At 46.5% G+C, this 13,656-nt stretch overlaps 1 protein-coding gene across 1 annotated transcript in view; it reads left to right on the forward strand.

Moving 5' to 3' along the window:
• The first annotated feature begins 756 nt into the window (after positions 1-756).
• The window catches only part of LOC128719085 (putative transcription factor SOX-15), a 56,810-nt gene continuing 43,910 nt past the window's right edge, over positions 757-13,656 (forward strand). The window contains exon 1 of the mRNA XM_053812706.1: positions 757-800. Coding sequence (XP_053668681.1) covers positions 757-800 — 44 coding nt within the window. The remainder of the gene's footprint in view (positions 801-13,656) is intronic.

Consider the following 13,656-nt stretch of genomic DNA (forward strand, 5'->3'; position numbering starts at 1 on the left):
AAACCGTTCACTCACTCGTTACTCACCGAGCAACTCGCGCACGCATCGCACGTCTGGTTTGGTGGTGCTTGCTGCCGCAGCTTTATTCGTCGTTCGAGCGTGCCGTTTTTAGCGTCGATTCGCGTTGTTCGCCGTCGCCTGTTCCCCGCAGCGAATCGCAGAGATTATTCGGTGGCACAGGAGCGTACGGTGCCAAGTGTGGAACTAAGCAAACCAGTGACGGGTGGTTGAATATTTGGTGCAAGAATTATATCAAAAATTAGCTACGAGCCGAGTGCAATTAAACCAACCGTGGAAACGTGTCCAACAATGGATGCCGCCAACGTAAGGGAGTTTTTAATGGTGAATCAATAAATTTCGGTGCCTGTCCCAGCGGAGGCAGCAGTGCAGGTGTTATTGGCCACCGCACAAACGTGGTTTGCCCAGTGTGTAATTTCAAACTTCAAAAAGTAGCACAAGTTTTGTGTTTAAAAGAAAAGAAGAATCCCTTACATTCAAAATCAATGCATCGGATGCAGCTGATCGGTGCAGTCTCTCCGTTCATCAACGCCGTGATTTTGCAGTGTGTTGTGTAGTTTATAAGCGAAGCAAAAAAGTGTGCCCATTTTGCGCGACGAATCGTTTTTTCGGGTGTTGTTGCAGTGGAGTTCAGAAACCTGGAGTTTAGTGTGAGGTTGTGACTAGTGTTGCGAATTCATTCCGTATCCTTCAGTTCGGTAGAACTCAAACGGGAGACATATCCAACAGCCAAGCACGATGGAGTCGGACGGGGAGCGTGACGCCGGATACAACCATTACAAGTGAGTGTGCCTGTACTGAGGTTATTTTGGTTTCGTTTTTAACCATCGTAGATGTAGACAAGACGGGTGGCAAACTTTTTGGTTTAAGACCACGCAAAAAAAAAAAACACAAGGGCTGTCAAAAGTGTCTTCCACACCCAGACATGTTCGTTCCGTTTCCGTTCCGGTGTGCACTTTGCTTCACACCTGGCAAATGGGTGCATAATGTCAGCCAGGGTAAACGGGCGGGCTGTTGCATGACGCGGATGATCAAGGTGCAGTTAAATGTTTCTGTTTTGCAAGGGCTCTAGCTGTTTGAAATAATTACTCCGACGGAGTGCAACGAAAAAAAAACCGTCCAACTACACAAAATCCGCGCCGAATTCGTTGCAATCGAACGACGGTTTACACGATAAAGATAAACGTACATTAACAAGCTCGAAGAATGTAAATATTTACCAGTACAGACATGAGGTTCTCATCGGTGCTTCAAACCAGAATTCCGAATGCATATTGGCGTTCTTTTGTGGACCTTCACTCCGGCCGACTAGCGTCTAGTCGGAATGCAAAATAGAGCCCTTTAAAGTGTTCGTCAGCCCCGACGCAGCATGCAACGCCGTGCAACAAAGTGTGTTGCGTTGCGCGTTTCTTGCGCTGCGGTGTGGTTATCTCAATTATCTTGGCGGTATATGGGGCTTGTGCCCACAACCGGTAAAGTCCGTGCCCTCGTTCGTAATCAAAAAAATCAGCTAATGCGAACGGGATGCAATAGAAGAAAGCCAATAAAGTGCGCGCGCAACCGAGCCTCAACACGCCGTCATCGTAAGAACGCGTGCGACAGACGGTAGACGACACCGCACACAGGAAAGATGGTGCCAAGGAAATGTAAATGTAAATAAATATATATATGAAATACACAGCCTTTCAGCCGATCGCACGGTACGAACGATGCTGAAATTAAGACTTTAAACCGTAGGGTATAATTTGCATCCAAATTTGCCCGTCCCGGTTGCGTTGCCGCGTCTGTGGCTGGGCGAAGGTGCGCGATAATCATGTGACATCACGCCGAACCGGGCGCATTTGCGCGAACGTCGTTTATGACGGATGACGACGAAGATGCGGATGATGATGATGGGACCGGATTTACATCATGTCCACGATACGATCGTTCCTTACCAAGCGGACCGAGGGGGAGGGTGGGGGAGGAACGGTAACGATCCTCTAACCGATCCTGACGGAAGTGTGATGATGATGCCGTCGAAAAGGATGGTACGAAAGGCAAAAAAGCATGGCAAAAAACACACACACACAAACGGCAGACCTTCGTCTTAGAAAGGGGTTTTGAAGAAAATAAATGCAGTGAATAAGAAAAAACAGATTCACAGCAAAAACAAACATTTCATTGGAGCTTATAAAAGATAATTTGTATAATTTTCTTCCCCTTTTCTCGCATCGGCATCGAACGGGCACGATCGTGTGTGCGTTATTGCGATTGTGATGCTGGTTGCACTACGTACAAGAACGCGGCGACAATCGCACTTACGGCGCACTGCGAAAGATGATGTGCGGAAGTGATTATTAACCCTTGAGGAAATACAGCATCCGTCAATGGGCAGAGCTCTAGAATGAATAAGCGTTCGATTAAAAAATAAAAGCACAAGTTTTGGACAAAAGTTGGTATCAGGGGTGTGAATTGTCCGGGAGGGTTTTATTATACGGTTTTTTTTTCAAACCTCTGTTTACATGCTGCGTACTAATTTATACAAGTAACAGAAAAGTGCGAATGATAACAATAATGTGGGCTTAAATATGGAATATGAATGTAGAACGACAGTACATAATGTCGCCTTCCTCGTCTCGTGCTTTTTTTATGTCCTGCTTAACGTATCAGATGCCACCTATTTGGGCAGGACACCTATCCAATACAGGAGAAAGATGGCACGGTCTTTAAATTAGGGATAAATTAGAGTTTAGATGACAACTCCTCAACTTTTGTCTACGTTTACGGTTCAGGGATCCTATACAAGATTATAAGGCCTAGGGCCAATTCTGAGCCCAGAATGCGAATCATCAAATTTTGGATCAAATGATTTTCTGATCATACTTATGCTTACATCCTACCAAGCATTATTTTCTCGCGACTACGAGAAGTGTCTTAATGTTGCCTAATTTGTTCTTTGGTATTTTTATTTTTTTTTTTTATTTTATTTGGTAAAATATTGTCAGGTACAGTTGAAATCTTGTCAATAAAACTGATGCTATAAATCGCAGTTATAAAGTGATTTATTAAAATATTGTGATCAACTTAAAAAGCTGAAACATTGATTATGATTATTGATAACAAACAATTTCTAACTACAGAGGAGCGCCGATTATCCGTGCTCATGGGTTGCTCGATGGTTACCAGAAAATCGGATAACACGGATAACAGGCACATCTCCTTTTGTTGATAACAAATAGTGTATAGTGCATAAGTATGGGTAGGGCTTTTTTGGTGTATAATTTATTTTTCCTGCGTGTTTTATTGTTGCTGCGTTTTTAAAGAAACTATAGATCTGTTGTTTTTATTTGAGCTCTTTTTGTCTATCAAACATGGGTCTTTCATTTTTCCTGTCAATGATGTTGCATGGAATATGTCAAATTTCCTTAGGAACTGTCATTTCCGAGCTGCACAGACAATCAGACACCCGGATGATCGGTGCTCCACTGTATCTAATGTTATGCATTATTTGTTCTATTCCGAGTAACGTAATACTGATACTATGGGAATCTTTGTCAAAGAGTAGCATCCACATTCAGCTAGTGAGCTACGACTGGCATTGACCAATAGATCATTAAACTGATCCAGGCGTATTTTAATCATTGGCTGAATTGGCGTTATACAGACATGGAACAAGCGAAAATAAGGCTTTTATTACTGAAGTAATAAAGGGTTTTTTGCATAGAAAAATGTAAGAGTCAGAAATGACACAGCAAAGACAAAAAAATAATCAAGATTAAATGTTCAGATTGCGCAGACAAGCGAGAAGGAAATACTTCCCCAAGGGTTAACCGACGTCTAGATGATTTTTCGAACCTTCTTCACCCGATCGATCCGTTCGATGCCCACTCGAGACGCCGGCCGTGGCACCAGGACAGTGACGCTTTGCTGGCACGAATTTCGGAATTACAGGTTATGCGTGGCGTGGCGCTGTATCACGCGCCCAAGGGTGTCCCCCGCACCGTAGCACCCGCCGAAGGTCTCAGCAATTTACACCCACGCGTACGATCGTCATCCGCTTGGATGAGCTTTTGCAGCGTTCGGAACCGTCGCGCAGGGCGACGTGTCGTAGACCATCGTCTGACAAATTTTCTCTCCGATCTTTGATCTTTTCGTCAAATGGCACCTTTTTCTCCCCGCGACGATAGAATGTCTGCCGCGTCGCGTGCGCCCCCACTGCGCCTGCCGACACACACACAGATGACGAGAATGACGGAGCATACGACGGGATTATAGGGGGATGTTCAGATGTTTTTTTTTTATTGGGACTGGTGTTCTGCTCCGTTCTAGTCTGAGCGCACGGGCGAAGACGAAGTGTTTTAAAACACCCCGAAAACACAGCGCCCCGAAAATGCCAGCAGGAATCCGCGTACGAACGAACGCGAGGGTGTGGCCCGTCCGAAATGGGCGATTTCCGGTACCACACCAGCGACCAAACAACAAGTTCTTGCGCTGTTGGCCGATGGATGCAGTGATTGATTGATTTCGAACAAGTTTCATTCATCAAATCGATCGATGTGATCGTGGATTATGAAGTCCGGGCTGTCTTGGCGCAAGCATTTAAATAGAGAAGCGTTGGGTGGGTACTGTTGGTCGCTTGGCTACATGATATCCGAAGTTTCAAGACCTCAAGACGGTACCACAAGATAATTTGAAACATTTAGTGAACGGAACTCCAACTTTCCCCGATGGGCTGTTGGTTTAGCAATTCTTAGCAATTTCTTCGTCTAAATGAAGCCCATCCTCCAGCGCGTTGATAGAATTTTAATTTCCCCTTTCAGCATCTTCCTCATGGTGGACAAACTCATTAGCGGGCCTTAATAAGAAGCTTAATAACAAACCCCACAAAAAAAAACTGACAAAAACAAAATAAACGGGAGAAAGTTGACAGTTTTTAAACAGCATCTTTGACAAACGTTTAAAATATGCAACCGGGAATGCGATGGGAAAAAAAAACAAAATCTGCAGACAGAATTAAACAGCAACGGCCACAAATAATGTCCCGACCCGAGAAGGCGAAATTAAATACAATGCCAAAGCGAGAAAGCTGAATTGCCGCAAGACGACGACCAACCAAAAAAAAAATGTCGACCAAAACCTTCGGAAACAAAATAAATAAAGTCAGCAAATCACAAAACTCCACGCGATGCATTGCCCTCACGACGTTGCGACTGGTGGAGAGTTTTATTTTATTTTTCTCGAAATTAAGATGCATCCCATCGGGCACACGCTCCCCGGGGTGTTTTTTTTTTTTTCGGGTGGGATGGATGGAAAATCTGCACCCTTTAATTTGCTACCCTGCTGCATATGAAATGATGATGTTCCATTTTTGGCTATCCCCGGGCCCCGTCAAACGAAGCGAAACCGCGTGCGCGTGCGATGAAAATGTCGATTAATTATTAAATCCTACTAGCGCACGGCTGACGTCGGGCCGCGTGTGAATGGCGAAAAGGATGTACAGTATTTCTCTATTGCGAAGTGAAGAGAGAGAGAGAGAGAAAAAAAAAGGCAAGCTCCCCGAAACAAAATAAATTCCCACACGTACACGAACGTTTCATTTTCTCGCTTTTAATTTATAAAGTGAGCTTAATTGACTCCGGAGCAATCGGTCGCTGCGGTGAGGTGGCGAAGAATTCTGCACCGGATTACCGGCACGGCGAACGGCAGGAGGAAAGCGGCTGCGGCGAACGGGCGATTTAATACCGCCGACGATCGCGGCACGTCGATTTTAGCTTATCGAGACGTTGCGGGTTTTGCCGCTTTAAAGGGAAGGTTGTAAGCTCGTGTCCATATTTGGATAAGCGCATGCTTTTTTTTTTTTTGTTGGTTCGTCTGATGTTCGCCTTCACGCAGCGCTCCTTCGCGCATTTCGATACGATCCTCGAGCGGATGCGAGAGTGGGAGAGAGCGAGAAGGAAACACTTTTCCGAAGGGCGTCCAGTTGTCGTCACTCGCGCGTTCCTCCGCCGAACCGGCTCCGGCTGCGGTGCGATCTTTCGCGATCTTGGCAACAAGTTTCGCGGCTTCCGCCGATCTGGCAAGTTGTATGGCTGTTTTTTTTTCTTATTTGCTTCGTTTGCCCAGCTATACCAAGTCTTTCTGCTTGAAGAAGCAGGAGGAGCAGGAGGAGTGGGCGGTAAGAGAGGGCGGAAAAAATTGCTCTCACACACAAAACCCTCCGAAGGATTTTAATTGGATCGCAAACTAGATATTAGCGCTGTACCATACACGCGCGCACATGAAGAAAGCTTGCCCGGTGAAAGAATATCAATAAAAACGCTCTAGACGCGGAGGTGACTAAAGAGTACCAGACGGAGGGGGGAAAAAAAAGAGTCAAACAACAAGACATAAAAACGGGCGTTGATAAACAAAATAAAAAAAAAGATCTTGCTAAAACCAGTTGCACACGGTAAAGTGCACAAAGTAAGACAAGCTTAAAGCAAACGGGCGAGCGAGCAACAAAGGGTAAGAAATAAGTAAAGACAACATAACATACCCCTCAGTACTGATAATAAAAAAAACTGGTGCTGAGTAGCAGAAAATAAAGAAAAACAAATATAAATAGTACGGAATCGGAAGGATCGGAAGGATGCAAAGACGGTCCCCGAGCGAACCATCCTCCGCAAGAAGCTAACCCGCATGTAAAAACCCACCACCCATGCGGTGTAGGTGGCGGGAAGGGTGGGTGGGTGTGCAAGATTATGGGACGTTGATAATAATTTTAATAACTTAAGTGCTTTCTTTGATCAGCTAAATGCGCAACCGGTCACCGGAGGGGCGGGAGTTCCCAAATATGCCGGTGGGTCTTGCTTCCCCCATTTTTCTGGTGTGCTTCCGAGAGCGGACGCGATTAGCTTTAGCCGTAACTTGGCTGTAATTCCTGCATGGCCCGGATGCGGTGGGGAGTATATCGGACGTTCGTCCTTAAGGGGTTGCGCCGAGCACGCAGTCAATCTTGTCGGTATTTTAAGAGTACATGCGCCTCCAATGCGGCCGCTTGTGCGGTGGCTGCTGGTGGCGCTCGATAACGTCACCGCTACCGTCACCGCCCGGGTGTACGGGTGCTCCGTTGGTGTGACCGCGGATGCCCACGGTAAAAGGTGACATGTGTACCCGGGCATTCCGCCGGCAGATTGCGGCCGGTCGTTCTAATGTGTGGTTTTGGGCAAGGGGGCAGCAGCTGGAGTGTGGCTGGCAGTTGGTGGTAAACATTTTAAGCTGAAATTGCTTCTACTCGATAAGGAAATCATGTACAGTGAGGGTTAATTCAAGGGCTACCGGAGCAAAGAATGGAGCAAAGAACCCTTTCAATGTGTTTCTAATGCTTGGAAGGAATTAAATGTGAAAGGTGTGTTACTATTAAACAGATTTTACACACTGAATAACCGGTACAGCAGGGGCTACGTCATGTAATGAGAACGACACCGAACAATCAAAGACTGCAAAATCGGAGTTGTGGGAATTAACAGACAGATTTATGTAAAGAATAAAAGACATAAGTCTGCAGTCAACCACTTCTTCTTTATTGGCAACTACAACCTCTAGATGTCTAGAGGCCTGTGTCTTTTCTGGTTTTCTGTGACTATTTACCCGTAGCTGGATGGTTAGTCCTGCGTGGAGGTCCGAATGGGATTCGTGTGAAGATCGGCGCCGCTACCATCTGGGCCACCGTGCTGCCCCAACTTCAACTTCTTGCGAGTCAACTTCTTCCGTGGTATCGTGGCAATTATATTCACCTGAACTTGGAGAAGCAGATACTCAATATGCCATTCCATGAAAGGTGATCTTATCGGTTTATATCTCATGTCGTTCTCCGCCAGTGAACTATGGCATAATAAAACCAATACACAAATCAAACTCAAAAGACTTCATCTGTCCTATACGTCATACTGCTTGATGAAGATGTCAACTTCTTGTCACCATATCCCATGTGATTTTGGAGGAACTTTTCGGATACTTGAATACCTGATGTGGATGCGAATAGTTTACGCGTTCTCGCGTCGTTGGAATGATGAAAAGGATGTGTTGATCTTGGGTGCAGGATCTGAGGATGAACTCTGTCTATTTATCCATAGGGCACGGGTACTTCGTAAGTTCGCAAAGAATATGTCTATTTGACTGATCGTCAATCATAGAAGAAGTCGACCCCAACACTCCGGAGCTGGGTTATATCCGGTGGGCATGTCAAACTTTGCTGGTTCTGGATAGAGTCTCGGACAAGCCTTCAAGGAACTGTTGTCCGAGAATTTTGTACAGAATATTACAAATGAACTGATAGCTGTATCTGGTTACAATAGACAATTCAGTAGCGAAGTCACTACTGGTTGGAACTCTTATGAGAAATTACATGATCAATCATTATTTTTTGAGAAAAAAAAGTATAGAAACAGTCAGATATTCGAAGAACGTACTTTCAGATCTCTGTAGAATTACGGAACGAATAAGATTTAGATAACTTCGACTAATATGCCGCAAGTTAGCCACGCCACATCAGTTGACTTAAGCGCCTCCACCTTGCATCCATTATCCACCCCATTAGTGCGGGTTAAAGACAACCGTTTTGCAAAGTACATTACCCATCGAAAAACTTTCACTCTTGGAGCTCCGCACACTGCTCTACTGCCGTCACATATTCTTAGGCAACGCGACCGCGCTACCCTTGAAATGGTGCATAATGCAGACGGTAATCGGCGACGGTGACGTTACGGTTCGCGACGGTAAGTGGTAAAACTTTCTCACTTTTACTATTAAAACGATTGTGCACGTACAACGGCGGGCCGTACCACCGGTGGGCGAACATTAGCTCTGGTTCGGCTGTTGTCACAGTTGCGTGGAAAATCTAATCGCTTCATAGTTTTTTGTGATTACGTCGCGGTAAAAGGGCGGATCGGCGTAGGTAAGGATCCCCTACCCGGTGGGGTGCGGGGACCGGTTCGAAACGAAGTGAATGACTACCGCCAAACAGCCAGTCACACTGGTGACGACCCTCGGGGTGTTGTTACTGCGGTACGACAAAAAGGACGCGCTTGGTCTGTCACTCTAACGAGCCTTTGGCTGGCTCTGCAGGCGGGCAAACGGTGGCTCAGGAAAAGGCTTGGTAGGTGATTACTGGCATGCAGATGAGTGTCCCCATCTGCTGGAGAGTGTGTGTTTTTTTTTATGTAGCTGATGTTCCAAATTGTAGGTGGCTGGTACGGGGCTCGGTACAAATTAATTGTCCTTTACGACGCATTACGCTGCGGTCGGGGGCATTGCTTTGTGGAAAAAAAACACACACAAAATTGAAAGTGTTTCACTCAATTTAAGCTCGGGAGTGGAGAGTCAACTCTTTAACGTTCGGTCAGGATTGAGGTTGGAGAATTGAAGCACTCCTCACATACACACCCAGCAAAGCGTAATACACCATCGGAGTGGCTCATCGAACACCCAAAATGCAAGGTAATGGAGTAATTTTGACAGCCAGGAAATTTGGCAGCCGGTTGGACCTTGTTTTTTTTTTTTGCTGCAAAGCGAAGACCATGCTGTGTTGGCTTCATGTTGGTGTTTTTATTGTGGACAATTTATAGGGTAGGCGTAAATTAGATTGTCTCCTTCAGCGTACGGATTTGGATTGCGCAGTGGCATTTTGTGTGAAGCGATGCGTCACTGGTTGCGCCCGGTTGTCTAAACCCCACCAGTGCCAGACGAGACTGATGATGATGATTACGATGGTAGAACTATTTAGCTACTTTTTTGTTGTCCTATTTGCGTTTGCTGATGAGGTGAGAAACAACTGTGGAGGGTGTATGTTGTCGAATTATTCTCATTCTATTAAAATTATTAGTTCTAGTCGGTTAGAGTCCATGTTTGCTCCACGTAAATGTGTTGTTTCACCTCCAACGCTTAATGATTTGTATTACTTCTATTTAGTGTATTGCAAGATGCAAAAGGTGTTGTGTGGTGGTCGAGGTGGTTCCATCTGAGCCCATCTCCGCCCAACACGCACACTCACTGAGGGCCGCTTTACATACCACAAACGACCCCGTACTTTGACTCTTGACGCACGAATGGGTTCGGCTGCGTGCGAGCACAGCGCGAGGGGTTTGGTTTCTGACCATTTCCGTTCCGGTTGACGGAGTTTCGAGGATGACGACACTCTTGGGGAGTTTACGGAACGGACGATCCTCTTTTTTTTTATACCGCTTTTGTAGTGAGCCAAACCGAAGTCACTTTGAGGTAGATCGTTTGTGTATCTCCAGTGTAGCATTTGATTGACTGCAGCTTTGCAGAAGCTTTACGAAGAAGGCACATGTTTCAACTTTACAAAAAATATCCCACAAATATGTTTGTTCTCGCAAAACATCTCAGTTTGTGCAAAGTAGGCCGCAAATATCTCCATGCACACCGTGTTCCATTTTTACTTCTCCTCAAACCTTCAAACATCCGTGATTGATTGTCAATCTTCGTGGACGACATTGCCTTCCCAGAAGAAGAATTCCCTGAGGATTGTGTTTTTTTTGGTTCGCTTTGCTCCGTTTCGTTTAGCAGCCGGGAGTTCCACAGATGGACGATCGAATGATCGTGGTGCCCGGTTGTAATTGGACCTCCCCACCCAATTGCTTAATGACACCGATAACACGTGTGCTGCATCGATAAAGTGACATGCCGTAGGTGAGATCTTTATCGGATCGAGCGGGAATGTGGAAATCTTTCCAGCATATTCTGACCCATTTCCTCGCTTTGGACGCTTGTTTCGAAGATAGAGCCCCCGAGGAGATACGTTCTCTACTCCCTGGAAGGTGCTCTAACTCTATGCGACAGCTGTTTACATTCGTTCGGATGTCTTGTCGGGTGTTTCGGGTTAGGTCACCCGACCGGATGTTATTGCTCGTGACGTCAGGCGCGTCCCTGATAGACCTGCCAATCGTTGGCGGCTATCACGCCGGGACCGGTCATCGCCGCTCGTGCGGTCATAAATCATTCCACTGCACCTCGATAGCGCCTCAGGTATTGATATTTTGGGACTGTTCGATAGACCCGCAGTGATTAGACGACCGGAATGCGCGCACTCCAACGCCAATCGATTGCAGCACTGGCTAATCCCACCGGCTCAAAATAAATCCCCCGTACGACCGGTGGATAGCCTCATGAGCGGCAGGTTTATGATGAACGAGCACGGCAATCGAGCGCTTTCTTCAGTGGACGACCAGTGGCGTGGAGTGCCGGGAGGCCGAAAACACTCGATTCGCTGTGCCGATGGGTCAGCAGGTCCGCTGATAAGGGATGATGATGATTGAAATTGATAAAGGAGAGTCTTCGATGAGGTACTTTGGCTGAGGGGGCGGGAGAACATGCGAACTTAAATTTATTTAGCATATCAGAAGCGTCTTATTGAAGGTCGAATTTAGCTATTCTCGACTTTAAAGTGCTTTCTCGTCAAAGTTCAAACGTCTGGAATAGCTCTCAAACCAGATGCGATTCGATCTACGACCTGCGGATGTAAAAGAGCAATCGTTGAGACATAACACCAACGAACCTTCTCAATGTAGGTAGACATATTCCTGAAGTACGTCCACATGTGTTGCATTGCTCCATGTTCCACAACCTCCAACGACGGAAGAAGCACAACTCGACACGATCGAGGGCGTTGAAGACAGCATTGTAAAACATGCATTCTCGTATGCGATACGAAACGGGTGATAAAAATACTCATTGTCGTTGATTCCACGTCCCCAGCAAACGGCAAACCCAATAACTTCCAACACCTCACATGGTAATAATATTGTACGATCGAAACGTGGTTGAATGTTGACTTCCCGTTTGCATTATGCAAGTGTTCTGTTTCGTTGTCCCTTTTATTTTTTTTTGGGTGGTACTGCTTAGAGTGCTGTCCTGCACCTTCGCCACTCATCCGTCCATCCATCTATTCGCCGGAAGCGTTAATAGCGATCGGAAATGAACCTTGCGGAGGTGCGCTTGGTGATGCGTACGAGACACGGGGTCTCTGCCTGCTGCCGTCTGCTGTTGCTGTCTGTCGATACGGTTTCCTTTCGAACGCGCCTTGGGTCCGGCGGTGCGTCACGCGAAACGCAACCCGGATGGATGGGTCGACGTCTTCACGGAAAGGGTCAGCGCGCGTACCGCGCTTCGTTTCGGTGGTAACAAGTGGGTGCGCACTGGCGATGCGATGCGCAAGTGGGTATTTGGATGATTCCTTCAGCTGCAGGTAGGGGTTTTTCTGTTTTTCCCGTGCGACCCGCACGTCCAGACGCTGAATGCGTCAGCGCGGCCGGTAGTCAGCTGAGCGTGTCCGAACATTTGAAGGTGACGACGAACGCTTTGAAAAGCACGGAATGATCGAGTCGCAGGGACTATAATCCCGCGACGCAGTCAAATGCGACAGCCATCAGCGCTACGCTGCCGGCAATTCCCTTTTCCTGCGGACGCTTCGGCTTGAGGCTTGTGGCAAAGTTATTTAATTTAAAGAATCAGATAAACGGTCCACCAAACATCCGAGCGGATCCGTTAGTTTGGATAAAGGAACACACAGTTTGTCGCTTCTCGAGCTTTGTCGGCACATATTTACGATCGTCGGCCGTTGGGGTTGTATCGATGCGAAGAATTCTGGAGGGTTTTGGAGTTCTGAGCAGCTCTTACAACATGCAAACGTACAAAGGTGAACCATTTTGTCTAAGGCTTCCAATGTCTAAAAGGTTTGATTCCAAAATCTCCGCTTCGTCACCCTTCGCGAAAGAGACTAATGCTCGGACGAAGCGAACATCAGCCGGAGATATGCGAATGTAGACGGTTCTCGACATTCTGCCGCAGTCCGATAGAGCGTATCACCATAAATCTCGTCTAGATTTGGCATTGGTACGCCAAACCAGCATCTCCCTTTTGCTTCGCACTCCGATCACTAAAATATGTAGCATACATATTCGTCACGTCCAACGTTTGCCGATATCTTCCTGGTATTGGACGGATCCTTGAGTTGCCGATCGACCGGACTGGTGTTCGGCATCCGATCAGGCTCCTTCCACCGGTTGCGGTTTCAAGAACTCCTTCAAGGAGACGGGACGGGAACTCATGCACCGCCAAAAACGTGAACGCCAGGATTTTGCGCATATTTTGTCCCTTCCCGGGGCATTTCTCCCTCTTCCTCCTCCTCCTCCCTACCCACCCTCCACCAACTTTAAACGTAATGCCGCGCACATAAAATCAGCATAAAATCTGCACCACCGTCCATAATTTTGCGGCAAACGAGGAGGATATCAAATGAAATCGAAAGAAAAACGGAAAAACTCCACAGCAAACATTGAACAAAAAAAAAAACCGTCACCGTTTGCTGTACCCACCGGTCAGAACTAGAAACAAAAAAGAAGGGGGTGGTTGGGGGTGGGGACCCGTTGGCATAAAGAACGAGAAACAACTACAGCCGAGCACGCACGCAGACACTCTGTCGTACGGGAAATGGTAAAACATTCAAGAGCAACAAAAGTGGAAGAAATGTAACAAAAAAAACCACACACTTTTAACTAAAAACGAGCGGGAAGAACAGAAAAAAAACAACCAAATAAACACAAAACATGATACAAAAAAACGGAGGAGGAAAAACTGTAGCATAAAATTGTATCGGCT

This window comes from Anopheles marshallii, chromosome 2 (assembly GCF_943734725.1).
Source record: "Anopheles marshallii chromosome 2, idAnoMarsDA_429_01, whole genome shotgun sequence".
Classification (NCBI taxonomy): Eukaryota; Metazoa; Arthropoda; class Insecta; order Diptera; family Culicidae; genus Anopheles; species Anopheles marshallii.